Source organism: Puma concolor, chromosome E2 (assembly GCF_028749965.1).
Source record: "Puma concolor isolate L17-30 chromosome E2, mPumCon1.1.hap2, whole genome shotgun sequence".
NCBI lineage: Eukaryota > Metazoa > Chordata > Mammalia > Carnivora > Felidae > Puma > Puma concolor.
In genome coordinates this window covers 14,339,788-14,367,613 of record NC_141681.1, presented here as the reverse complement: position 1 = coordinate 14,367,613, position 27,826 = coordinate 14,339,788, and the positions used below count along the sequence as shown (strand labels likewise).

The following is a 27,826-nucleotide window of genomic DNA, read 5'->3' as shown; positions in this document are numbered from 1 at the left end:
TTGCTTTTAACTTTAAATAGGAACTGAATTGGGCATTATTATCACAAGGCATCTTTTCACCATTAAGAAAAAAAATTTTTAAATAATGATATGCAGAAATGTTACCTTTTAAATAAATGAGACTAGTTTTGTTTATATCATGTGAAAAAATTACTAGAAATGGGAAGAGAATAATATTCACTTAGTGGTGTTTATGGCATCTGTAATGATTTTGTTCTTTCTGTACACTATTCACTTTTCTTCTCATGATAGCATTAATTAGCTGGTTCTTGAAATTTTTTGCAAAATGAAAATGAAGGCATGAGACTTTCCTAGTGTCTTCCTAAAGTTATTCTGGTTAAAAAAGCATAATTCATTGTCAGTAATAGTGAATATGTTATTGATGTTAAATATCCTTTTCCCCCTCCTTCTAGATCCTGATTGCTTTGTAGAAATCCAGTTCTTGGAAATGTAATATAATCTTACCTTGTAGATTAATTTAAAGGTATTTTATAGGGAAAATTTTGCCATTTAATTAGCTTCTTGACCCATCTGAGAGCTATGCGTGTTTTCTGCTGTTGAGACTTTGGTTTTTTGATACAAGTAAATACATGCTACAGGAGTTTGGGATGAGAGAGTTGGGAAGTGATTTATTGAAGAGATGAGACCTGAACTGAATTTTGGAAGAAGCATAAGATTTAAGTAAGTGGAAAGGAAGAAGTAGAATATTTCCAGTTGGAGAAATTGTGAAAATAAAGTATTAAATAATGATGAATGGAGCAGTTTTGCCAGACCAGGCAGTCATTGGAAGGATGGGAAGGAGAATAAAGGAAGTCTGGGCTGCCTGGCCAACCTGTTGAACTGTAGCCTACAGGCTATTGCTTTCCACAGTGTGTTTCTGCCACCACTGGATTTGAGGGGAGGTAATGTGTGTTCCTTGCAAAAAGGAAGTTCTTTGGTCATATATGTTTGAGAGATACTAGTTCAAGAGAAAATAATTCTCCAAGGGGTAGAGTGCAAGTGGTATTTTCCCATAAGTACAGACCTCTTCTCCCACACAGCGTGCTGAGCATATCTGAGATTCATTGTGGGGTTTGGAGCAGAAGTATGATGTGTACCAAGTGTTTTAGAAATGTTATCATGGTAGCCACATATGGTTCAAATTGGAGGGTGGTGTAGGTCAGGCAGGGGAAATGTCCTAGTGCAGGAAGTACCAGGGAGACTGAACATCTCTGCAGGCAAGTTCAGGGTGATGTGTGAAGGTCATGTTGACCTAGATGATTGGCCTGCTGATGGTAAGAAAGCAAAGGAAATGGCAGGTGTGAGAGATGTTCAAAAGAAAGACATTAAAGAAATTAAATGTCTTTATTTAATGTCTAAATTAAATTAAATTAAAGACATTAAAGACATCAAAAGAAAGCTTTTGATTGGTTGTTGAGATTGGGACATGGTGAGGAATCATGTGTCTCCTCAGATCTTAAGTAGAGTGGCTGGGACAAGTATGATGTCCTTGATGGAAATTAGCAGATCAGGAGTGCTGGGTTTAATGCCTGGCTTTGCCAATAGCAATTGTGACCTTAAACAAGCCATTTGATCTCTCTGGGCTTTGGTTGCCTTGTACACAAAATAAGGGTTTTGAGGTAGGACACTTAGATCTTTTTTGACTCAAGTTTTGATTCTCCAATTTGGAACAAACTCTGAGCTCCTTAAGGTCAAGGAGTGCCTTATCCTTATCTGTGCCCCAGGTCTACCACAGTACCAATAGAAGGAGGGAGGGACGAAGGGAGGAAAGGAGGGAGGGAGGGAGGAAGGAAGGAAGGGAGGGAGGGAGGGAGGGAGGGAGGGAGGAAGGAAGGAAGGAAGGAAGGAAGGAAGGAAGGAAGGAAGGAAGGAAGAAGGGAGGGAGGAATGGAAATCAGTGGGTGGTGATGAGTTTGGTTCTGAATATGGTGAATTTGAGATGACAGTAGATATCCAAGAAATTTTGGAAATGCAGTACTAAATTTGTAAGAGAGGAGTTGGAAGTAGAAGCAAGATTTGTGAGTATTATATAGAGACCTTCACTGAAGGCATGTAAAAAAGATGGAAATTCTAAGAACAGAGTAAACTAGGAAAATTGCACAGGGCCCAAGACAGCCCCCCAGATGCTCACCTTTAGGGACCCTGAAAAAAAGAGGAGAGGCTGTAAATTCACAGAGAAGGATGGCTAAGAGGAGAACCAGCTAGCTGAGAGCTCATCAACATATCTTACATGTCTTTCTCCCCTTTTCTGGTGGGTTCATCACTATTTTCTCCTGAAGTTCCCTTCTGAATCTTGCTTGTGTATTAGACCAGCTATGCCAAATGGCCACTATTTAATTTCTGACAGTTGAGTTATGCATCAGTGATTAGTTTTTTATTAGGGTGTGATTCCTTTTAATTAGTTTTTTTATATGAGCTGAATTTACAGTAGAAGCAGGGGGGATTAAAATCAAGCAGTGTCACCTACTGATCTAACAGTCAATCTCTAATGGATACCCTGTCCAAAAAATAAAAATAAAAGGCTGGTGCAGTGGCTTAGAGACCACCTTGCTTTCTGATGGGCTCTTCAGCCTCTGTGTCCATTGAGGAAGGACATTGTCTTCAAATGAGGTAAACTTAAAAAGGAAAATCACCTGTTACCTTAGGGTCTGAAAAGAAATAAATGATAGGCTTATTTTCTCAGGCATATGTCTAAATATCTTGGTTCTTCAAATGCACCACCTAAAACCAAGGTTAGTTTAGCCCTTACTGTGTTCTGTGAATATTGAATATTTTATGGTTATTCTGTTCCTATTCTAGCGGCTCTTTCAGTTTAAGGCAAGTAGATTTAAGATCCAGATCAGTCACTGTCCCTAAAATGCCCCGAGGTGGTGATGAGTTTGAATTTAATAAAATTTTATTAATTTGATCATGTGAGAAGTACTTTAATTCAATGCTGACCCAAACTCTAGAACTGCAAATTCTTACTCTTTTCTACCACCTGTTCACCACTTGGCCATTGGTTAGTTCCTTTGTCTTGACTCACTTTCTTCTCAATATGTTCATTGTATAACATTGCCATAGAGTCTGTTGTTCAAACTTTGAGTTATGCTGGAGTGTCTTGGGTACTGATATGGTCTCAGAATGCAGAGATGGGAGTTTGTCTTTGGAGAAACCCCAAAGGTGTTCACTGGTAGAGAAAGGGAGTAGATAAGGACGCTGAGTGACTACAGGGAGAAGTCAGTTCAGGACAGATATAGGACACATAAGTCTGGAAGGATTTTTGTTTTTAGCTTTACTTGGTAATTTATTGATATTCTAGTGGTAGCCATGATTGTTGTTCTAGTCATCAGTGCATGTAGTGTATTACTACTATTTATATCAAGTCCTCATGTGAATTCTTTTGATAATGTCTTGGAGTATTGGCCTAGAAATTTCCATTTATGTCTTCCTTGGGGAAGGTACTGCATTTGGTAGAATACTGATTATTTCTCAAGCTATCTGCTTCTATATCGTTTTTTCCCCCTTTTGGAAAAAAAATTGCAAAATTGAGTCTATTATGCATGTTTTGTGCCTTCCAGAAAAGCAAGTGAAATTGACTACTTTCAGAAATATAATATTCTATTTTACTAGATGGAATCTGGCTATACAGAATTTTGACAGTCTCATTTTGTTATATCCGCTGCTTAGGTCTCTTGGGTACTTGAGTGAGAGAGATTCAAAGACGAAAACCACAATTCTGAGAACTGTGAGGCAGAAGAATATCACACGGCAAAAAGAATTAAGCTTTAAATTTCCATGGGTGTCTGGGAATCCTCTGAGAAATCACAGCACAGATGTGCTGCCCTTATCTCTGGACTCTGGTACCACTGGCTCAGGTCACACTTTTAAAAGATGCAGCAAATTTCTGAATATTGAACGCTTGATATTTTCTCCAAAAGGAAGGCCTGACAATTTAAAGGTATTTGCCCAAACTGGTCCTCACTGATTGCCTGACATTGGTGAGCCAGGAAAACATTTTTACTTCTGGTAGCAAATGTCTTTTCCATTAAAGAAAACTTCATCCAGGGGCACCTGTGTGGCTCAAGTCAGTTAAGTGTCTGACTTTGGCTCAGGTCATGATCTCATGGTTCCGTGAGTTTGAGCCCCACATCAGACTCTCTGCTGTCAGCACAGAGCCCTCTTCATATCCACTCACGCCCTTTCTCTGCCCTTCCCCCACTCATACTCTCACTCTCTCTCAAAAATAAACAAACATTAAAAAAATTAAAAATTAAAAAACTTCATCCAGTGTCCTGAGGGAAGCTTTAGCTTAATTTAACTAAGCCTCAAAAAGGAAGGGAAACTTGATAATTTCTTTATTACCAGGTACGTAATAGTAAACCGTGCTTTGTTGTCACCTAAGCCTACAGAAAACATGTGGTTCAGCAATTCAGACTGAAAGCACAGCTCAAATTTAGTTTGCTTTATTTTTCCCAAATCGGCATAGCATGTAGGCTCAGCAGAACCAGGTTGGGTGGAAGCCCAGATGGCTACCAAAGAGGAAAGATCTAGCTTTTTGCTGCAAACCCCTTCCACTTGTACCATTAGTCATGAGTCACATTGCAAACATGTGGGAGCTGACTCCTCAGAAATGGACACCAGAAAGGAGAAAGGAGGACAGCAATCTGCTGAGAGCAAAGTGTCCTTGACAAGTCACAGCTCTTCTGTCAGTATGGTTTTCCATCCTTCAGTCTCCTTTTATTATTGTTCATCCTCTCAGATCTTTGTGCTCAGGCAAACCTTTTCCGCCTGGTACATCCACTATTGTATTGGAGAGCCATCATAGGTGGAGGGAGGCCTGGGGGAATCTTTAGAAACAGGAAAGTTTCCCATGGCTCATTAAATAAAAGTTAACACCCTTCTGTGTTAAAAGAGACAAGAATCTGTTCTCTCTAGAGAAGGGCATGAACATCGCACACAACTACCTCATCTCCTCCAAAACCTCAGTGGAATTTTCACTGCAGACGGGTTGGAGTATCTCATTGAAAACAGGACACATCTTCAGTGAAGCTTGCTCTGACAATGGCCAGATCTTAGTTCCCTCTCTTAAAATTTTTTCTGGTCATTATTTTGAGAATCAAAACTTTATGAAAAGCACAGCGTCTTGCCTCAGGAATTACAATGGAGTACAAGTATGTCCTTGCCTGTCACATGATGACTCGATCTTTTCTCTCAGTGATAATTAGGATAGTTTACCTTCAGTATATTACCTTCCATTTTTGTTTCTTATTTCTCTTGGAGACAACTTCTACTTGCCCCGAATGATGATAAAGAGAGCTATGATATCTCTCATTGATCTGGAAGATTCTAGAAGAGCAATTGTAGGTGGTGAAACAGAGTATAGCTTCTTATCAGTGCTTCTGTTTTTAATTGATTGATAGAAACCTGATTAAGAAGGTATTTTTATTTCCCATGAGAAGTTAAAAATTTTTTCCTTAAATATGACAACACAGCTGAAAATATTTATTGATGTAGTCGGGAACTTTTCCATTTTGCTGGAACATGATGGGATTCATCACATGTTATACAGATGTTCTTGAAGCCATTATTCACTATACTTGTTCTGAGCTGACTGTACCCTGACCCAACTAGGATAGCTTTATAATGATATACCAATGCACTTCTCTAGAGCTGCGACATATTACTGTTGACTATGTCATCCAAAAAATCTCCTGAGTCACCTTCCAAAGTAACTGAACATATGAGCATATAGGCTCTCCTACCATGTTTGCCAGATGGGAGCACCAGGTCATGCTGGCCTCATCTCAGCCCAACGTTATCAGTTGTAGTGGTTTTAGATTTCTTCTGGCATTTTTTTTTTTTTTTTTACGATGTGAGAAAGGTGAGGCCTGACCTTTTGTTATAATTGCGGGTGGTGGCGGGGTGGGGGTTCAGGAAATTAAAGAAATTAAAGAAAAATATATTATAAAATCCCAGCTCTACTGCTGGTGTGGTCTTGGGTGAGATACTTCTGTTTGCCTTGGTTGTCTCATCTTTAAAATGGGGATAATACTACTTCACAAGGTTGTAAAGTTTGAGGCAGATAATGTATATCAGCACTTACCACAGTGCTGGGAACATGAACTCTTGGTTAATGGTTGCCAATATTATGATTTAGTTAGATTCAATTCAGTCTCATTAGATTAGGGAGTATGATTGGAAAGTATACCATCTGAATAGGAAACATTTGGCTCACTCTCCTAAATTTAAGTTGGGGATCAAAATGCAACTATTTTATATGACAAAGGTAGGCATTGAGCCATATTGTAAACTACTTTCCAGATAAACCAAGTGAATTAAACATATATATGTAGCTCTGTTCTTGCAGTTGGGCTCTAATTTTGCAAAACTTTCCATAATCTTTCATTGGAAGTGAGGGAGGGAGGGGGGAAAGAAGGAAGGAAGGAGGAAGGAGATGGGTGATAGGTGGGAAGGAAGGTGATTTTTATTTTAAAATATTTTTTTAAGTTTATTTATTTTCGGGGGGGGAGGGGCAGAGAGGGAGAGAGGGAGAGAGAGCGAGAATCCCAAGCAGGCTTCACGCTACCAGCACAGAATCTGATGTAGGGCTCGAACTCATGAACTGCGAGATCCTGACCTGAGCCGAAATCAAGAGTCGGACACTTAAGACACTGAGCTACCCAGGCACCCAGGAAGGTGATTTTTAAAACATTTTGTTTTTGGGGGCACCTGGGTGGCTCATTCAGTTAAGCATTGGACTTTGGCTCAGGTCATGATCTCGTAGTTTGTGAGTTTGAGCCCCATGTTGGGCTCTGTGCTGACAGCTCATAGAGAATCTGGATTCTGTGTCTTCCTCTCTCTGTGACCCTCCCCCACTCGCCCTCTGTCTCTCTCAAAATTAAATAAACGTTAAACATTTTAGAAAAAATATTTTGTTTTTTATTTAAGGGTTCTTAAAGGATATTTTTTAAATAGCCCCTTTAGTCATTGTCAATGTAGGTTTTTTAAGAAGATAACGTTAAAAGGACAACTTTATCATGATGGTATCAATCACCTGTTATGAACTAGTGGCAGTGTGTTCATAGACAGCTTTCCAAAAGTCTCAAAACTATCTGGCAAGTCACTTGGTTGGTTGTTCTTGTTCCAGAAGGAAGCATGACATCCCATTTATAGAAATATTTAATATTTGAGTAAAAGCTGCAGTATGAGAGTTAGCTTTGGACCTGAAAATTCAAAGCTGATTCCTTCTAGTAGGCTGCTTGATTGAGAAATGAAATGCAGTTGTGGATCTGAGGAAAAAACAAATATTAAGATCAAGAAGGAAGATAATTAAACATAACTGAAGGCCATTTTGACAATTATTTTCAACAAACAAAATAAGAGTCACTTACAGGTCACATTCTATATACTCAGTCTCTCTTTTGGAGTAGAAGAATAGATGATGATAGAAGATGGGTCATACACACACACACCCACCCCCCCCAAAACACACATGGAAGAAAGCAGGACAGCAGGTGTTCTGTGTGGTAAGGTTGGTTTCAGAGGACTGGGAAGAAAGGATATTGATGGCAGAGCCAACAGGGAAAATTCTGAGTGTTTTGGTTTTCAGAAAGAGATTTTACAATGGAGCAATAGTGAAGGAAAAATTCTTTTCAGAGACTTAAATGACACGGAAATTTAATTTCAGAAGAGTTGAGAAGTAATGTGAAATGTTTCAGAGCTATGTAAGTAAAAGTGGGGTCAGTTTAGCCTGATTGCCTGTTTCTGAGGTTTGTTTTCTCTGATTTGCTAGAAGATGCTATAAAGAGTTTTTGCTGTAAAGAAATAGAAGTTGGAGCAGCAGTGGCTCAGTCAGTTAAATGACCACCTCTTGATTTCAACTCAGGTCGTGATCTCATGGTTTGTGTGCTCGAGCCCCTGTGCCAGGCTCCATGCTGACAGTGCGTAGTCTGCTTGGAAGTCTCTCTCTCTCTCTCTCTCTCTCTCTCTCTCTCTCTCTCTCTCTCTCTCTCTCTCTGCTCCACCCCTCCTCAAAATAAATAAATAAAACATTTTTTAAAGTGTGAAAAAAAGGAAAAAAAAGAAATAGAAGTTACTTAACTTTTAAATCCCAAGTGAAAAATAAGTGTCCTTCTACAAGTTCCTAACTCCTTCAAATGACCTGATATTGACAGCATCCCTCTGTGAGAGGAAATGGAATGACCACATTGCTCTTTTTATAGATACACATAGTCCTCTTAATGTACATTAACTCCTACAAGCCCAGGAGAGGGTTTTCTTCCTTCCTCCCTCGTTCCCTCCTCTCTCTCTCTCTCACCCCTCTCTCCCTCTCTCCCTCTCTCTCTTTCTTTTCTTTTCTTTTTCTATTCTTTCTGAGAGAGCATGCACGCAAGAGTGAGAGAGGAACAGAGGGAGAAGGAGGGATCGACAATATTAAGCAGGCTCCATGCTCAGTGTGGAGCCCAACAGGGGGCTTAGTCTCACGATTGTGAGATCATGACCTGAGCCAAAATCAAGAGTCAGATGCTTAACTGACAGAGCCACCCAGGTACCCCCAGGAGAGGGTTTTAGAATAGGATTTGTGCTTGAATTTTCTCCCAGGGCTCAGTAAAAGCTGCAAGTGACTAGCAGATGTTGCTGGCACAGTAAAACCACCGCGGCCCAGGATAAGGAGGCACTGAGCCCATGGTCCCATTCACTCAGACTGAACCCTGTGGACTCAGATTCCCTCACACTCGTCTTTCCTCACTATACAGAATGGCTTATCAGCCTCCAGGAGCCTCCAGATCAGAGGATCCTCTTATGGATCACATCCAAACACCAATGCTCCCTCCTCTGGGGGAGATTCTGGTCACCTCCAGAGTGTGTCTTCCCACTGTTTTCCAACCCACCAGTTCTGCTAATCAGACTTTTGTGGTGATGCGGTGTCCAAGAATGCTTCTAGGATAGAACTTAAGTGTGTTTCCATCTTGTGTGCACATGGATCCTGGATTCTCTTGCTGGGATAATGCTTTTGAAAGTCGTCTGGTGCACCCCAAACACTAAGAGGCTTGAATTTTCTCACATGTACTGAGCTTATCTGATTTCCAGTGTATCCTTCTTGGGACCACATCTTACTGTCCTGGTGAGACTTTTCTAGCACAGGTTTTCTTAGGATCCAAAGTAGCTCCTTTGGTCAGTCAGTTTGGATAGGAACAGGTTAGTTGTGTCCGTTCTGCACCCCCAAACAGAGCAGCATCTAAACCCACCAGAAGAATACATTTGTCTACTGGTTAGGAGGAAGTCCGGATCTTTAGTTCTAAGATGAAGTGTGCACCATTGGACCTGTGAATGGACGAGCCACCTCTTGTGCCTGACCACTTTGTCTGTTCTAGCTGAGAGTGTTCCTAACACTCCATATCATTGGAGCCCCAAGTCATAAGGGACCAGCATTTGCCATTTATCAGAAGGGAACAAATACTGGTTTCAAAGTTTGGAAAAGTGAAATGCCTCAATAAGTGAAAGCACTTAGGGCTTCCCTATCCCCACATGATCCTAGAGGTCCCTTTCAGCTCTAAATTTGTATTACTTTTGTCCAGTTGAGAATATGGCAGATATAGGCTGCAAAGGTGAATAGGCATCGGCTGATAACTATACAGTCGTGGATACAGCCGATTGAATAAATATGTTGAGGACTATGAGCCACTTGTGGGTTAGGTGCTGGGACTAAAACAGTCCCTGCAGTCATGGGGCCTTCATTCTATTGGGCTGATCTCAGATGTGAGAGCTTCCAGGATCCATGCAACACTCACAGCCCTCACCACTGCTTCTGTGCCCTTCATCATTGTGAAGTCAGGATGCTGCCTGGGAAGTTCACTGATCAGTCTGTTGCCTTCATGAACAAACCCAAGTTGGCTCTAGTTTTCTATTTCCACCCTCTTGTTCGATGTCTGCTTTGTAAACCATTTTGTTCCTTGCTTGATTCTTTACTCTACCACTATGTGCATTTCTAGCCAGCCTGGAGTGAATACAATATGCATTGGGGATTGTCTGAAACAGAGCCAGGTTGTCTTTTTTTAGTTTTCTCTTTAGCTAGTGGGGTCATTTATAACTTTTCTGACGTGATTATCACTTTTTCCCTACTTGGTCCTATTTACAAAAACCATAGAAAAATACACACCATCCCCCCCCTAATTTTTTTTTTTTTTTTTTAAATTTTTTTTTTCAATGTTTATTTATTTTGGGGACAGAGAGAGACAGAGCGTGAATGGGGGAGGGGCAGAGAGAGAGGGAGACACAGAATCGGAAACAGGCTCCAGGCTCTGAGCCATCAGCCCAGAGCCCGACGCGGGGCTCGAACTCACGGAGCGCGAGATCGTGACCTGGCTGAAGTCGGACGCTTAACCGACTGCGCCACCCAGGCGCCCCAACCCCCCCCCCCCCCTAATTTTTGAAAAATACTTTTATCTTATTCTTTCCAGGTGGCATAAAGGTAACATCACTTATATTAAACAGTTATTTATTGAGCTCTAACTGTGTACCAAGTGTGGGGCAAAGCATTTGACCTGCATGACCTTGTCAGACTTTGGGTGAGAAACCCTTTGGAGCAGGTGCTACTGGCATCTCCTTTTACAGTCCTGACAATTTAATGAAGAGGACCCAGGTTACATGGTTAATACAAAAATATTTTTCAATGAATACCTCAAGGAGATTCTCATATGTAGCATGTTGTATTACAATTTCAAAACTTGGTTTCTTTATTACTACTTTCGAGTGGTTTGCATTAAAACAAGAAATATCACACTGGATTAGAACCAGCGTTGGATCTGGGCATTGTTTTGCTTTGGACCATTGCTATGTTTTCACAAGTTAAGAGTATGTCCTTGTGCTGTCACCTTAAAAGTTAGGAATGTGGCCCCTCCATCAAGTAAGTTACTCATCTGGACCATATAGATAGATAGATATGATATATAGATCATATAGATAGATAGATAGATAGATAGATAGATAGATAGATAGACAGACAGACAGATATGGTGCAGCACCTATCACATCTATCATAAAATATTTGTAAGCATACTTATGACCCCTTTAAGATGTGAGTTCCTTGTAGTCTCAGACCTCACCTTTCTTCATCTCTGAAGCCCAGTGTTGGGCATCTGTTGGCATACAACAAGTGTCCATTGGATACGCAAATACTGAAAATGTTCTAAACATCCTAGTTTCCTTTAGTAATTATATATTCATGAACTCACTGAAATTATCTTTGAAGCTTGCTTCCAACTGGTACCACCTCTTAACGAGTAGAATAAATTTACTATCTGTTGGGTAAAATAGTGCTTTCTTTTATCTGTTGTAAAAATATTGCCTTCAAATTTTCTGAGGTTATAACATAATAGCAACATTTAAAAGCAGTGTCTTCCCTTTATCACATTGTTTTTTAATGATTCTTTCATGGTTTCAGGAAGGTGATGTCTGGCCTAACTCATCAGCTGAAATCACTGTGTACTTTAATCCCCTGGAAGCCAAGCTCTATCAGCAGACAGTTTACTGTGACATTTCAGGTAAAGACTTTCTTTGTGTGGTAAACTCAGGTTACCAAGTGCCCAGAGCATCAAGAGGGGTGCATGCATGTGTGTGCGTGTGTGTTTGTGTGCAGACTACAGGAAGTACATGATATCAACAGGGGAATAATAGAGTCAAGCTATGCGCTTTTCATTATTTTCTCGGACAGATCAAACTTTGAAGTACATTACAATTATAGTGTAGTCACGGGGATAGGAAACCACGGAGCTGGGTTTGCTCTTGATTTTTAGAACAATAAAGAATATTACTTGACACAAAGTCTCAACATTTGATTCTTGTTCTTTTTATAGTGTTTGGCTTTTCAATTTTTTACTTTTTGAGTTTTTCATCAAAATAATGCAGCCAGGGAGGATGGGAAGACAGCCTGGCAGTGGCCAGAAGCTGCAAGGGGGATGTACAAATAGAGTGGTAACCTGACAGCTTCAGAAGATTGGATACAGGTAGAGGAATTAAACACAAAAGTAAATATATTGAGGATAACAAAAGCCAGTATTTTTCACTCTTGGAGGAGGCAGATAGACAGATATGTATATGTGGAAAGGAGAAAGGCTAAGATGAGGCTTTGGTATTGGAATGGAATTGGAGTTCCTTCCCTATGAACTCATGGTTGTTGATATGCACAGAGGCAGAAATAAATAGATGTATAAATGTGTGTATACGTTTATGTACGTAGAGCTGCATCTTTCCTAACTGTGTCTATTAAGAGATCCTGGCAGCTTTAAGACCCTAATTGCAGTGAGCACACTGAATACCCAAAGTTTGGTTTCTGAATCCTGCCCTCTGCCATGAGGGCCTTTTATCAGGACTGAGGCAGAGAAAGAAGATGAGCTGGGAACATTCCTTTCCTGCTGGAAACTAAGGAAATGCTCAAAGAATGACAGGGTTATGTCAAAGTGATACAGAAGCCAGCAAAAGGACTTCCACTGACCAAATTTGAAACAAGTTAAGAATCAAAATAAATAATGATAACTAATAGATTACAACACATTGATTAAATAGGAAGCTCTGAATCCACTAAATAAAAATTTACCATTTAGCACTTCTGGTAATAATGAATTCAGGTAAAAAGCATTCTGAAGATTTAATGGATCTTAAAATAATGGGTGAAAGCAGGGTATAGAACAGGATTTTATGTAGTCTCAAAATATCCTACCTCAGAATGCTTATTAATTATAAAGGGGAGAAATCTAACTTTACAATGAAGAAAACTGGGAGATGTTATCTTAGTTAATACTAACAGTAGTAATCCAGCAAATCAACCTCACGGACTGCTCACTAGGATACAATGAAAACAAACATCTCTTCACTGATATTAGGGTCGAAATATGTAACACGGTCTAATTATGGGGAAACATTAGATTAACCCAAATTGAAGAAAAAAACAAAATTAACAGCTTGTAATCTTCAAAAATATCAAGCTCATGAAAGTCAAGAAAAGACTGAACTGTTCCAGATTGAGTGAGACTCCAGAGACATGACATCTGGATGACTGGATCCTTTGCTATAGAGGAGATTATTGGGTAAAGGATGTATGGAGGCTCTTCGTACTACTCTGGAAGGTGTTCTATATTTTAAAAATGCCTCAGAATTCTCCTTTAAAATACTGATGCCGGGCGCCTGGGTGGCGCAGTCGGTTAAGCGTCCGACTTCAGCCAGGTCACGATCTCGCGGTCCGTGAGTTCGAGCCCCGCGTCAGGCTCTGGGCTGATGGCTCGGAGCCTGGAGCCTGTTTCCGATTCTGTGTCTCCCTCTCTCTCTGCCCCTCCCCCGTTCATGCTCTGTCTCTCTCTGTCCCAAAAATAAATAAAAAACGTGGAAAAAAAATTTAAAATACTGATGCCAATAAATAAGTAAAACAGGTAGATAATCAGATGATAAAGCTAAAGAGTAGTCTCCAGTGTTACTTTCAAGATGAAGTACTTTTGGCTGTTTCTTGTGGTGGTAATTTTCCTTACTAATTCTATGCTTATGTTGCTGTTTTGTTGATTTGCCAGCTTCTCACATTACCTTTTGAGACTCCCGCTCTGAAAGATAAGGATTTAGTTCCCTTATGAACTTATTGTTCCCTTGCTCACCTTACTGAGTTATAATATACATGCAGTTGGGGCGCCTGGGTGGCTCAGGCCGTTAAGTGTCCAGCTTTTGATTTTAGCTCAGCTCATGATCTCACAGTTCGTGGGTTCAAGTCCTACATTTGTTTCTGCACTGACAACATGGAGCCTACTTGGGATTCTCTCTCTCCCTCTCTCTGCCCCTCCCCTGCTCTCTCTCTCTCTCAAAATAAATGAATACACCTTTTTTTTTTTTAAAGCGTGTTCCTTTTAAAAAATAATAATTTACATGCAGTATATTTCACCGGTTTTTGGCGTACAGTTCTGCAAGCCTTGACAAACCTCAATAGTCATAACTGCCACCAAAATAAAGGTACAGAATATTTCCATCACACCACGAAGTTCCTTCCTGCCATGTCACAGGCCATCCCATTCCTCCACCTCAGCCCCTGGCAACCCAATTATTTTTATTTTATTTTTTGAGTTTTATTTGTAGCTTTAAATAATATACTTAAAACTATATTTTTTGTTCCATCAATTCTACGGTCTCTCTTTGACACGTACAGGTGTTGGGACCCCTGACCTGCTCACCACCATTCCATCCTCTCAAATTTTCCTGTTAATTTTTTTTAATATTTATTTATTTCTGGGGCGCCTGGGTGGCGCAGTCGGTTAAGCGTCCGACTTCAGCCAGGTCACGATCTCGCGGTCTGTGAGTTCGAGCCCCGCGTCCGGCTCTGGGCTGATGGCTCAGAGCCTGGAGCCTGTTTCCGATTCTGTGTCCCCCTCTCTCTCTGCCCCTCCCCCGTTCATGCTCTGTCTCTCTCTGTCCCAAAAATAAATAAATGTTGAAAAAAAAAAAAAAATTAAAAAAAAAAAAATATTTATTTATTTCTGAGACAGAGAGAGACAGAGCATGAGTGGGGGAGGAGCAGAGAGAGAAGGAGACACAGAATCCAAAGCAGGCTCCAGGCTCTTAGTTGTCAGCACAGAGCCCGATGCGGGCCTCGAACTCACAAACCATGAGATCATGACCTGGGCCGAAGTCGGTCGCTCAACCAACTGAGCCACCCAGGTGCCCCACCATCTCAAATTCTATGAGTTGTTCTACTTTTGTATTAAAATGATTAGTAACCATATTTAAATCCTCTAGTTTGTCTACATAAATTCTGTACACTGAAGGGCCAAGTTTATTCTGGGATTAAACTTTTTTAATCCTCTGATGGTTGGATGTTCTGACCTCTATTGGTGAATGTTAATCAGCAAAGAATTCCCCTAAGGTGTGTAGCAATTAGTTTCTCTCTCTTCACTGTCCACGAGGTCTCACAATTATGCCTCACATTAGCTTACTTTATCATTGAATTGACTCTTTTGTGCAGCTTTTGCCACACCCCCCCGCCAATGTTTCTCATTCTTCATTTCTTCCATCCTACCTAATTTTAGAATACATGCTCTTCTTTTCCTTGAAGACATTTTTCTCAGAGCCCACAAGCTTCTCATTCCAAGTCAGATCAGCCACCTCCTGCATAGTTATTACCAGGGAATTTTTTAAATTTCCATGTGTGTTCCATTGTATCTTTTTACTCTCACTTTGCTCAAGTAGCTTCCACAGAAAGGGTATATAGAAGGGAAACTTTGATCCCTGCATACCTGGTAATTTCTCATTCTGCCTCCATACTCACCTGATAGTTTAGCTGACACTTCTAGGTTAAAATTTTTTTTCTTCAGAATGTTGAAGACATTGTGCCAACTTTATGGTAAAGGTCCGGAAGTCTGAAGTCACCTAGTTCTCATTCCTTGCTAGGTGGCCTGTTATTTCTCTCTCAATATTTTCTAGGGTTTTCTTTTTGTACTTAAGGTCTGAAATGTCATGAAGCCATATCCAAGGGTTAGGTTTCTAACTCATCCTCCTCAGTTTTCTATGGGCCATTTGAGTCTGATTACTCATGTGTTACTTCAGCTCTGGGAAATTGTATTATTTTTTACATATTTTCCTCTGTTATATTTCATTTTATTCTTCTGGAGATCTTAACAGTCTAATGTTAGACTTATAGGATTGATCATCTGTTGTCAAAGAACCAGATTTTAATCAAACATGAGCATTGAATGACATTAAATGCCATTCAATGCTATTAAATAAGGATGTGAAGAGAAGTTTTTATTTGTCAGAAAATTCCAAGGTAGCAAGTGTCAGGCAGTCACAGAGTTCCTTCCAGTGCCTTCTGATCTGTGGTTGTTCATTTGTATATAAGAATGAGAAAGTGGGTTTGATTTTCAGGGTAATTAGTGCTATTTACTTCTCCTGTTTAATGTTTAGGTCTCCTAGGATTTACAGCTGTGGTGGTTATTTTAATAACAAAATATTAAATGTCTAGAGAGAGAGAGTAGTAAGAATGCACAATCGCTAGCAACTTCAAGGCAAAAATCCCACTGTTCTGCTCTGCCTAGCATGTTTTCAGTGTATGTCTACACAGCCACTTTTCTCTGTATATAAAGAGGTCAAGTAAGAACAGTATAGAAGGATGGGCTGCCTAAGTCAAGATTGTGCTGCCCTCCCCCTCCCCCCAGTTATATATGTCCCTTCCTGATGATGTTTTCCCCCATTCTCCCTGGAAGTAACCATCACTTTGACTTGTATGATCATGATTTTTTTTGTTTGTTTTCACTTACATGCTTGTTTAAAAAATTTATATATTGAAATTATACTCTATTATGCTGTTAGCACCAGGAAGATAAAGTCAGTCAATAAATATTGATTACATAAATGAGCAAATAAATGAAAAAAATGAATGAGTGAATGAATCCTGGTTTGATCTGGTCGTTCCCTTGCTCATGAATGCAGGATTCTCAAGATTGCCCCAGAATGGATGCAGAATGGACTAGGGGCTTCAGGATCGACATAAATCCATTTCTACACTTCATACCAGCATCATTTACCCCAGACTTCTAAATGGGTCTGGAGGAAATGCTGGTACATCAGTGTTCAGACAGAGGCTGGAAATGCTCCAGTGGCCCCCATGCCACAGGTGGTAGATCCTCCCTCCCATCTATGACTCGCGGGATGTCGTGCTTGGCCATGTTCCAGGGGGTTGGCTGCTCTCCAGGAGGTTCCCAAACATTACATAACTAGCTGTGTTCATCTATTGTTTTGTTTGCAGTTGTGAATTCTGCCACAGAATTCACATCCTGGATAAACTGAATAGTATAATTTTCCATCTGCATGACATTCTTCTTTATTCTGATAGTGGTTTATTAAAAGACATGATTGCCAGAGAAGGGTTTTGTTTACCTTGTAATTCCATATTATCTTCCTTGTAAATTCCATGTAATTCACTGTGTCTTTTCAAGGGCTGGTGATGATTCCTTAGTATTATCTTCAAAGAATTGGTAAAACTTCCTGGTTTTAGGTCACTAAAAAATGCTTTTTAGGCAGATAGAAAAGCCCCTTCCCTTGTTTCATTTTGCTTTGCTTTTGCATTTAAAAAATACTTTGAGCATATAGAAGAAAATACGTGTGGATATGCTTCCCCTTCATGCCTTTTTACGTAAATTATAGCATACTGTACACAATGGTTTTGACACTGCTTATTAAGTATTTCTTGCAGGTTATTCCATGAACACTAAATAAAAAGTGTCATTCTTTTTCATGGTCCTATAGGAATCCTTAGTATTTACATACTATCATTTAATTTTTAACCTTTTGTCACTAAGGAACAAGACATACAGGGGCGCCTGGGTGGCTCAGTCCGTTGAGCATCCGACTTTGGCTCAGGTCATGATCTCGTGGTCTGTGAGTTCAAGCCCTGCATCGGGCTGTGTGCTGACAGCTCAGAGCCTGGAGCCTGCTTCTGATTCTGTGTCTCCCTCTCTCTCTGCCCCTCCCCCGCTCACCCTCTGTCTCAGAAATAAACATTAAAAAAAATTTTTTTTAAAAAGAAACAAGACATACATTCACAAATGTGCATAAAATATACTGTGGTAGGCAGAGTAACAGCCTCCCAAAGATGTCCATCTCCAAACCTGTGAATATGTTACTGTGGATGTGTTACATTGCCTGACAAAGGGAAATTAGGGCAGAAAATGGAGTTTCAGTTACCAATGAGCTGACCTTAACATAGGGAGATTAACCTGGATTATGCGAGTGGCTCAGTAGATAATCATAAGTGTCCTTTAACTTCAAACAGGGAGGCAAAAGTATCAGTCTCAGTGTCAGAGTGATGTGATAAGAGAACGACTCAACCAGCCGTTTCTGGCTTTGAAGATAAATGGCCAAGAGATGTGGACAGCCTCTAGAAGCGGCAAAAGGCAGGAAAATAGATTTCTCCCCAGAGTCTCCAGAAGGAAATTCAGCTCTGCCAACACCTTGATTTTAGTCCAGTGAAACCCATCTTGCATCTTAGACTTCTGACCTCTATAATTTTTAAGATAATAAACCTGTACACTAAGGCATTTAGTTTGTGATGACCTGTTTTAGCAGCAACAGGGAACTAATACACATGCATGTATGTTATAATTATAAGACAAATATCACATACGTGCTACTAAGATAATATTTCCAGTCCTGAGAAGCCCCCTGTGTGTCCCTTCCCGGGCACACTTCCCTCACCCCATCCTCCCCCTGAGATCGTCACCATTCTATCCTTCATGGTCATTATTTCATTGCCTTCATTTGTAGTTTTTACCCCAATGTGTGTGCACATAAACAATGCAAGTTGGTACTGTCTGTTTTTGAAACGTACATAATTGGCATCAATCTGCCTGTCTGTCTCATCCATGTTGTTGCTCATAGCCCCAGTCCTATTTTGTTTTCATTGTTGTGTAGTATTCCATCCTGTGAATATATATTCAGAAACAGGAAGTAGCAGGGAAGGCCAGTGTCATTTGTCTTGAGGAGGCCTCTTGAGATGCATGAAATGTAACCCACATCTCCACCTGCAACTTTTTTTCTTTTGAAAGCTTTTATATCTAGGCACCATGAGTACAAAGATGTACAAAACCAGAGCTCCTGCCCTCAGAAAGCACTAGAAATGAGTGGAGGAAAGTAACCAGCAATTATATTGCAATGCTATCCAGTGAATGAATGCATTAATAGATGAGGGTACAGGGCACACACAGCTCAGTCTCGGTTTCTAGGGAAGGCTCCTCAGGGAAAGTGACCCTTCTGGAGTATTTGTTAGTCAAATAAAAAAAGGATGTGTGTGGGTGGGGGGGGGGTGCTGGGCATGTCAGGGAGGGAAACACTTTGTGAAAATACATGGCAAGAGAATGAAATGGCAAAGAATTGCAAATTCTTGGCGTGTGGCTGCCAAAAAGACAGAGAGACTGGGAGGAGAGAAGGGGCAGGAAATGGAGTTGGATGCTGAAGGAGTAGTTAGCTCAGGGACAGCTGCTCTTGACTGCCAGACTAGGAACCTTGGAATTCCTCCTGGCTGCTGTGGGAAATCACAGAAGGGCCCTAAGCAAGGGAGTGAGTGACTTGCTTAAATCTGAATATAGGAAATACAACATTACTGAAATCTTTTCAGTTCATCTGAAATTGAAATGTTTTTCTTCACTTAAATTTTCAGATTTTCTTAGAAGTAGTTAAACTGGATGTTAGATATTGATAAAGACTCGCTGATGGTCTGATCTGTGGCTTGAAACTGACTTTTTATCTATCTTGACTTTCCAATGTAATGGGGAAAATCCTAATCTAATCATGAAGAGATGACCTTAAAAAAAAAAAAAAAAACTCAACGGGAAACCACACATATTTGGTTTGGATCACCATATGGGAGCTTCAAAGTAAGCAACACTTTCTGATTTAAACTGTGAAATATATTGCTAGATAACATCGTTAGTGGGTGCTTCAGAGTCAGATGTGAAAAAGCAGCATGATGGAAACGATGCCAGATGTACCTACTTCCGTTAAGGACCCAATTAAAATGTAACTACTGTGTCCATTTTCCTTCTGCCCATCATAAGAAAGAAACATCTGAATCTTTAGCACAATTTAGAGCTTTTGACCTTTATCTCAGCTGAACTATAGAATGGACACTTAGGAGAGAGAAAGCTAAATCACCCCAATCACTGAAAACATTTTTGAGTTTTCAGAATAATAAATAATGCTCTACATATTTGTAGGTTTTCTTCTTCAAAACTCATCAGACTGCAACCTCATAATAATATAGGGTTTCTTAGTCCTATGAGTGAGAAATTATTTTCTTGATCAACTACCTTATTTACTTAAGTTGTATGTTCAATTATTAAATATTTCAAACATACAGAATATAGGGAAAATATATATGTATCCATACCCAGATTTAGGAAAACTCAAACAAATGGAAAGGTATGTTGATAGTTTTGGTCAGGAATATCAACATTATAAATTGGTCAGTTCTCCTTGTAAATATAACGTGATCTCAGTGGTAATATCAAGGTTTTTTATTTTTTTAATTAGGTTTATTCCAAAGTTCTTATGGAGGAAATAAATGAACTAGAACTGCTTAGGAAGTTCAGAAAAACAAGAATAATATGAGAGGACTAACCCCACCACGTGTTAAAACATATTTAAAAGCTACAATAAGTACCACTGTATGGTTCTGGAACTTGAAGAGAATGTAGCTATTGAGTCAATATTAATTCTTTTCATCCTTACCAGTTATCATCATCATCAAGAGCAGCAGCATGCCTTCAATCCTCCCTTCCCCAAATCCACATTTCCCAATGTCCCGGATATGTGAGCAAAGTAAAAACCCTAATTACGTAAGCCACTTTGTCCATTTTATCTTTTGTGCATAACAAACCACCCTAAAGATTTAGTGGCTTAAAACAACTGGCAGCCATTTATTCTGCTCACAGATCTGCAGACTGGTCCCGATTCAGCAAGGACAGCTACACTTTGCTCTCCCTGGAGACAGCTGGACAGGCCTGAAGGTGAAAGCTGGTATCATTTTATAGCTCTTCCACCTACATGTCTGGCAGTTAATCCTAGCTGTTGACAGGGACCTCGCCAGGTTCTGTCTGCTGGAACCCTCATCCATGGTCTCTCCATGAGGCTGCTTGCTTCCTCCAAATATGGACAAGGGACCATATGGTTACTGTGGGAAATCTCCTGCAGCTTAACTGTCCTTTCTTTCAGTTGCCTATCTTTTGCATCAGATTGACAGAATTACTCCATCCTTTGGTTTTCTACAGCTTCACTGTGGTGAATTTGCCTTTGTTTAGCCTACTTGGGTACTAAACCTGCATCTTCAGTCTAAGAATCTCTGATCAGTTCTGGAATTCCTTAGCACTTATCTCTTCAGTGTTGTTTTCATCTCATTATCTCAGTTTTCTCCTTCTGGAATTTTTTTTAGATATATGTCTTTCCCATGGACTCACCATACCTTCTGACTTCTTTACATTTTTTATTTCTTTGTTTCTCTTTGACATATTCTGGGTATTTTTCTAAGATCTTTCTCTCAGTTGATTAGTTGTTTAGCTATTTCTACTCTTTGGTATTCATCTGCTCAGTTTTTAATTTCATAAACTTGGTTTCTATTTCTGTGTTTACTTCTTGAGAGATTTTAAGATGAGAGGTTAGAGTTCCTTTAAGAGTTTTCTATTATCTCAAACTCTTGGGGTACTAATTTGCATTTTTGTGGTAAACACTGACTTTCCTCCTACTGGATTGTTTCTTGAGATGGTTTGAAATGTTTGCATTGTGAGCCCATCTTTAGCACGTGCTGTGGACTGAATATTTGTGTTCTCCCAAAATTCATATGTTGAAACCTATTAGCATACTTAATATTCAACCTTGTTGAAACAAGGTTCATGTTTCTTCGGGTAACATCCCTAGAGAATCTGCATAGAATTACCCTGGCTGATCATTAAAAATGTAGATTCTTGGGTTTCATCTATGTTTCATTGAATCAAAATCTGTGGAGATTGTGTTAGAGAATATCTGTTTTAAATGAAGGCTGAAAAGTAAGTGTGTAGTAGGGTTGCAGGGCACAAGATCTATATAGAGAGAATCAGTTGTATTTCTATACAGTGAACAATGGGAAATTGAAATTTAAAAAAACACTGTCACTTAAAATAGCATTAAGAAATCCTAAATACTTAGAGATAAATTTGACAAGAGATGTGTAAGACCTGTACATTGAAAACTATAAAACATTGCTGGGAGAAATTAAAGACCCAAATAAAGGGAAAACTATACCTTGTTAACAAATGGATAATTAATATTAGTAAGATGTCATTTCTTCCTCAAGTTTGTTGATAGACTCAATGTAATCCAAATAGAAATTCTAGTTGCTTGCGTGTGTGTATGTGTGTGTGTGTGTGTGTGTGTGCGCGCGCGCATGCACGTGCATGTGGGTGTATAGAAATTGACGGGCTGATTCTAAAATTCATATGGAAATGCAAAGAACCTAGAATAGCCAAAATAACTCTGGAAAAGAACAAAATTGGAAGGCTACCACTACCTTATTTCGACAGTTTTTAAGCTACAATAATAAAGATCATCTAGGATCATCTCCCCATCTCAGAATTCTTAACTTAATCACTCACTTACTTTGCCATATAAGGTAATATTCACTCTTTTACTATATAAGGTGATATTTACAGGAATTAGGACATGGGACCACCTTTGAGGGCCATTGTTCAATCTACCACAGATGCCAGGTGGATATCCAGCTGTTTTGGCTCTGTGCATTCCAGTCCATCTTCCCTTCCTGATATTCAGCATTTGCTCTGTCATAAATTCACATATATGTGTACATTTATTCTGAGTTTTTTGTTGTTTCCTTAATCATTTTGTACCTTCTGCCCCAATACCACATTAACTTAATTATAATAGCTTTATAATAGACCTTAATATGTCAAAGAGCAAATTAGTCCAATTTATTCTTTTAAAGAATGTCTTGGTTGCTATTGGCCCCTTGATTTTACGTTTAAATTGTATAATCAATCTGTACATTCTACCCGATGGCATTTTGCTTAGCAGAGTGTTGAAATTAAATATCAGTTGGAAGAAAATTGACAATTTTATGATATTGAGTCTTCCTTCTCAAGGACATAGCCTACTTCTCCATTTAATTAGATCTTTGTTAATATCTTTCAATAAACTTTTATGATTTGCCCCTTGAAGATCTTAAATATATATTGTTACATTTATTTCTAGGTACTTTATATTTTTGTTGCTACTGTAAATAGTGTCTTGGAAATTAATTTTTCTGGTTGTTGCTATATGGAGAAATGCACTTTACTTTTGAATATTGATTTGGTAACCATCAATATTACTGTATCTTACTAATGAAAAAATTATTCACAAAGTCTTTAGGATTTTCTTAGGTGGATAGTCCTAAAATACGTGAATAATGACAGTTTGTTCTATTTATACTTTTCCTCCTCTTTTTTCTTGTCTTACTGCACAGGAATGGAGTTCAAGTATAATATTGGACGTCTAAGATAGATGGCAAGTTTTTGCAAGCCCCTGGTTATATTTTCTGGATCACATCTAAATGCAATGTGATCCTGTTGCATTCAGGCCTTCAAGGCTGTTAGAGCGGGTTCTGTAGTCCATTTCCCTGCTTCTTGTGTGAAATCAGGGCGCTGTAATGAGAGATAGGAAACTCCCCTGTTTTATGTATGTACGTACGTATGTATTTAATTTTATTTTTAATTTTATTTTTTAACTTACATCCAAATTAGTTAGCATATAGTGCAACAATGATTTCAGGAATAGATTTCTTTTTTTTTTTTTTTTTTTTTTTTTTTTCAACGTTTATTTATTTTTGGGACAGAGAGAGACAGAGCATGAACGGGGGAGGGGCAGAGAGAGAGGGAGACACAGAATCGGAAACAGGCTCCAGGCTCTGAGCCATCAGCCCAGAGCCCGACGCGGGGCTCGAACTCACGGACCGCTAGATCGTGACCTGGCTGAAGTCGGACGCTTAACCGACTGCGCCACCCAGGCGCCCCTCAGGAATAGATTTCTTAATGCCTCTTACCCATTTAGCCCATCCTCCCTCCCACATCCCCTCCAGTAACCCTCTGTTTGTTCTCCATGTTTAAGAGTCTCTTATGTTTTGTCCCCCCCCTGTTATTTTATTTTTGCTTCCCTTCCCTTATGTTCATCTGTTCTGTGTCTTAAAATCCTCATATGATATTTGTCTTTCTCTAATTTTGCCTAGCATAGTACCCTCTAGTTCCATCCATGTAGTTGCAAATGGCAAGATTTCATTCTTTTTGATTGCCAGATAATACTCTATTGTGTATATATACCACATCTTCTTTATCCATCCATCCATTGATGGACATTTGGGCTCTTTCCATACTTTGGCTATTGTTGATAGTCCTGCTATAAATATTGGGGTGCATGTGTCCCTTTGAAACAGCACACCTGTATCCCTTGGATAAATACCTAGTAGTGCAATTGCTGGGTCACAGGGTAGTTCTATTTTTAGTTTTTTGAGGAACCTTCATACTGTTTTCCAGAGTGGCTGCAGCAGTTTGCACTCCCACCAGTAGTGCAAGAGAGATCCTCTTTCTCTGCATCCTTGCCAACATCTGTTGTTGCCTGTGTTGTTGACGTTAGCCATTCTGACAGGTGTGAGGTGGTATCTCATTGTGGTTTTGATTTGTATTTCTCTGATGATGAGTGATGTTGAGCATTTTTTCATGTGTCGGTTGGCCATCTGGATGTCTTCTTTCCAGAAGTGTCTATTCATGTCTTTTGCCCATTTCTTCACTGGATTATTTGTTTTTTTGGATGTTGAGTTTGATAAGTTCTTTATAGATGTTGGATACTAACCCTTTATCTGATATGTCATTTGCAAATATCTTCTCCCATTCTGTCAGTTGCCTTTTAGTTTTGCTGATTGTTTCCTTCGCTGTGCAGAAGCTTTTTATTTTGATGAGGTCCCAATAGTTCATTTTTGCTTTTGTTTCCCTTGCCTCTGGAGACGTGTTGAGTAAGAAGTTGCTGCAGCCAACATCAGAGAGGTTTTTGCCTGCTTTCTCCTCGAGGATTTTGATGGCTTCCTGTCTTACATTGAGGTCTTTCATCCATTTTGAGTTTATTTTTGTGTATGGTGTAAGAAAGTGGTCCAGGTTCATTGTTCTGCATGTCGCTGTCCAGTTTTCCCAGCACCACTTGCTGAAGAGACTATCTTTATTCCATTGGATATTCTTTCCCGCTTTGTCAAAGATTAGTTGGCCATACATTTGTGGGTCCATTTCTGGGTTCTCTATTCTGTTCCATTGATCTGAGTGTTCTTGTGCCAGTACCACACTGTCTTGATAATTACAGCTTTGTAGTATAGCTTGAAGTCTGGGATTGTGATGCCTCCTGCTTTGGTTTTCTGTTTCAAGATCACTTTGGCTATTCGGGGTCTTTTCTGGTTCCATACAAATTTTAGGATTATTTGTTTTAGCTCTGTGAAGAATGCTGGTGTTATTTGGATGGGATTGCATTGAATATGTAGATTGCTTTGGGTGGTATTGACGTTTTAACAATATTCGTTTTTCCTATCTGGGTGCATGGAATATTTTTCCACTTTTTTGTGTCTTCTTCAATTTCTTTCATAAGCTTTCTATAGTTTTCAGTGTATAGATTTTTCACCTCTTTGGTTATATTTATTCCTAGGTATTTTATGGTGTTTGGTGCAATTGTAAATGGGATCCATTCCTTGATTTCTCTTTCTGTTGCTTCATTGTTGGTGTATAGGAATGCAACTGATTTCTGTGCATTGATTTTATATCCTGTGACTTTCCTGAATTCATGAATCAGTTCTAGCAGTTTTTTGGTGGAATCTTTTGGGTTTTCCATATAGAGTATTGTGTCATCTGGAAATTGCCCCGTTTAAAAAAAAATTGGGGGGCAACTGAGTTGCTCAGTAGGTTAAGCGTCTGATTTTGGCTCAGGTCATGATCTCACAGTTCATGGTTTTGAGCCCTGAATCAGGCTTTGTGCTGACAGCTCAGAGTCTGCTTTGGAGTCTGTCTCCCCTTCTCTCACTGCCCCTCCCCTGCTTGCACTCTCTCTCTCTCAAAAGTAAATGAACATTAAAAAAACCATTTTAGGGGCGCCTGGGTGGCTCAGTTGGTTAAGCATCCGACTTCGGCTCAGGTCATGATCTCGCGGTTCGTGAGTTCGAGCCCCGCATCAGGCTCTGTGCTGACAGCTCGGAGCCTGAAGTCTGCTTCAGATTCTGTGTCTTCCTCTCTTTCTGTCCCTCCCCTGCTCATACTCTGTCTCTCTCTGCCTCAAAAATAAATAAAACATTAACAAAAATTTAAAAATAAAATAAAATAAAATAAACATTTTAATACTTCAGTCTTCTAGCAAGGAATCTGTCCTAGAGCTTACTAGTTCCTTCACATTTGTCCCTCTTGCTGTCTTTTGCCAAGACCAGAAAAATCCCTGCTTCATAAATCTTGCAGAAAAGTAGCATTTGTAATGTGACCTTAAAATGTAGACTAACTCTGGCAAAAGTACTGCTGGCTATCACTTGTACTCCTATCCTAGGTGAAGGAAATGGCTAGCTACACATAAAACAATCTCCGTTGAAGTAATTAATAATTCCCAAAGAAACATTAGCTCACTGTTTTATTACAACACATCTCCTTTTTAAAAAAAAATTATTATTAAGGAAGGCAGTCAAGGTAACAGATGGGGAAAGCTTTAAGCCTGACAGTTATAAATAGTCTTGCTGTTTATTCCACAATATATTTGCAATTCTCCTTCTTTGCCATTCTGAAAGTTGGATCTCTGTCAAAATACTTTTCTCTTGACCAAGCAGTAAAAATCATTGCCAGTAGATTAGAACTCTAAAATAATGGAGTGAGTTGATGAGGTTCTCTGAAAGTTTTACTTATATTCTACAGTATTGTTAACACAAACACCTGATCTTCAGAGTGATCTCTTTTCCAGGGATCAGATGGATTGGGGGAACCCTTTGAATGGATCACTTGTCCCAAATATTGCTGATTGCTCTTGTTTCTTATGATCAAAGTAATACATACCTAATGACAACTGTGTTGCCAAGCACTAGAGGGGACATAGAGACAAATACCCCTGTCTTTAAAGGGACAGTCATGGAGAGAAAGCCTTAAAGATACAGAAGCTAAGTAGCAACAAAAGGCTGGAACATAAATTTCCATAAGGCATTATAATGATAATAATAATAAATTATAAATATGGCTTGATTGTTCAAAGCACAGTCGCTATAATACTAAAGATTATATCAGACAGAGCATCAAAAGTATTTTTCAACGTTCAAAATGTTACAGAGCAAATCTTTTATTTTTGCTTAAAGAGTTTGAAATGTAAATGGTATACATTTAAGGAAAACCTATCAAATTATCAAGGATTTTCAAAAGTGTGATATCCCCACTATCAGGGAGGGTATGGAGAGACAGACCTTTAAAGACTGTTGTTTGTGTGCAAATTCCTACAACCGTTCTGGAGGGCAACATGCCCATAGCTATCAAAATGTCAAATGTGCACCCTTCGTTCTGGCAATTCTATTTCCAATAACAGTGGGCTAGGCAATTTGGATTCTCTGTCTCTGTCTCTCTGTCTCTCTCCAAAACACAACTAGAAGAGCAAGGCAAAATATTTTCAAGGACTTTTTATAGTCAAAAGAGAGCTACCAAGACAGTAGAGAATTACAGGGCCAAGATCCAAGAGAAGAGGAAAGCCAAGACAGTCAGACTTTGGACACCACTTTATTCTTAGAGACACCACCTTTTTGGTAGATACTACAGACAAGCTGAAAAGTTAAGTACAGTTAGGGAAGAAACATGGGAGTTCATGGGATGCCCAAGGAGAAAGGGCCCTCATAACTCCCCAGACTTTATAATGGGACCCAGTGAAGTGGGGACTGGAAATGGATCAGCCCTCCCAAAGGTTGAAGCTCAGCTTTGACTGCTTTTTCAATTATCAATTTGATTACAACAGTTCTTCACTGAGGTTCTAGGAAGTAATCTCTAATGTTCTAAGGCATCAATTAAATATGAGGAATCAACTTCTCTTTTATAACTAGCATAGTACTAGCTATATGCCCTTCTTGGGAGAATTGAGAATATAGTCACTCATATGACTTGGCACAGAGCTTAATTCTCTCAAAGAATCTTAGTGGAGAGTGGTAAGATTGGGTAATGCTAATACTCCTTAGTCACCAGCCAGAAGCAAGAGCAACTTACTATCTTCTCAGGGCTTCAGATGACCACTTCAGGTTTTATGTACACTGACCAGCACT

General features: G+C 39.5%; 1 protein-coding gene across 7 annotated transcripts in view; it reads left to right on the top strand.

Moving 5' to 3' along the window:
• HYDIN (HYDIN axonemal central pair apparatus protein) overlaps positions 1 to 27,826 on the top strand; it is a 442,685-nt gene that overhangs the window by 175,104 nt on the left and 239,755 nt on the right. For all 7 annotated transcript variants that reach the window (XM_086688949.1, XM_086688948.1, XM_086688951.1 and 4 more), the window contains one exon: positions 11,426 to 11,525. In XM_086688949.1, coding sequence (XP_086545075.1) covers positions 11,426 to 11,525 — 100 coding nt within the window. The remainder of the gene's footprint in view (positions 1 to 11,425; positions 11,526 to 27,826) is intronic.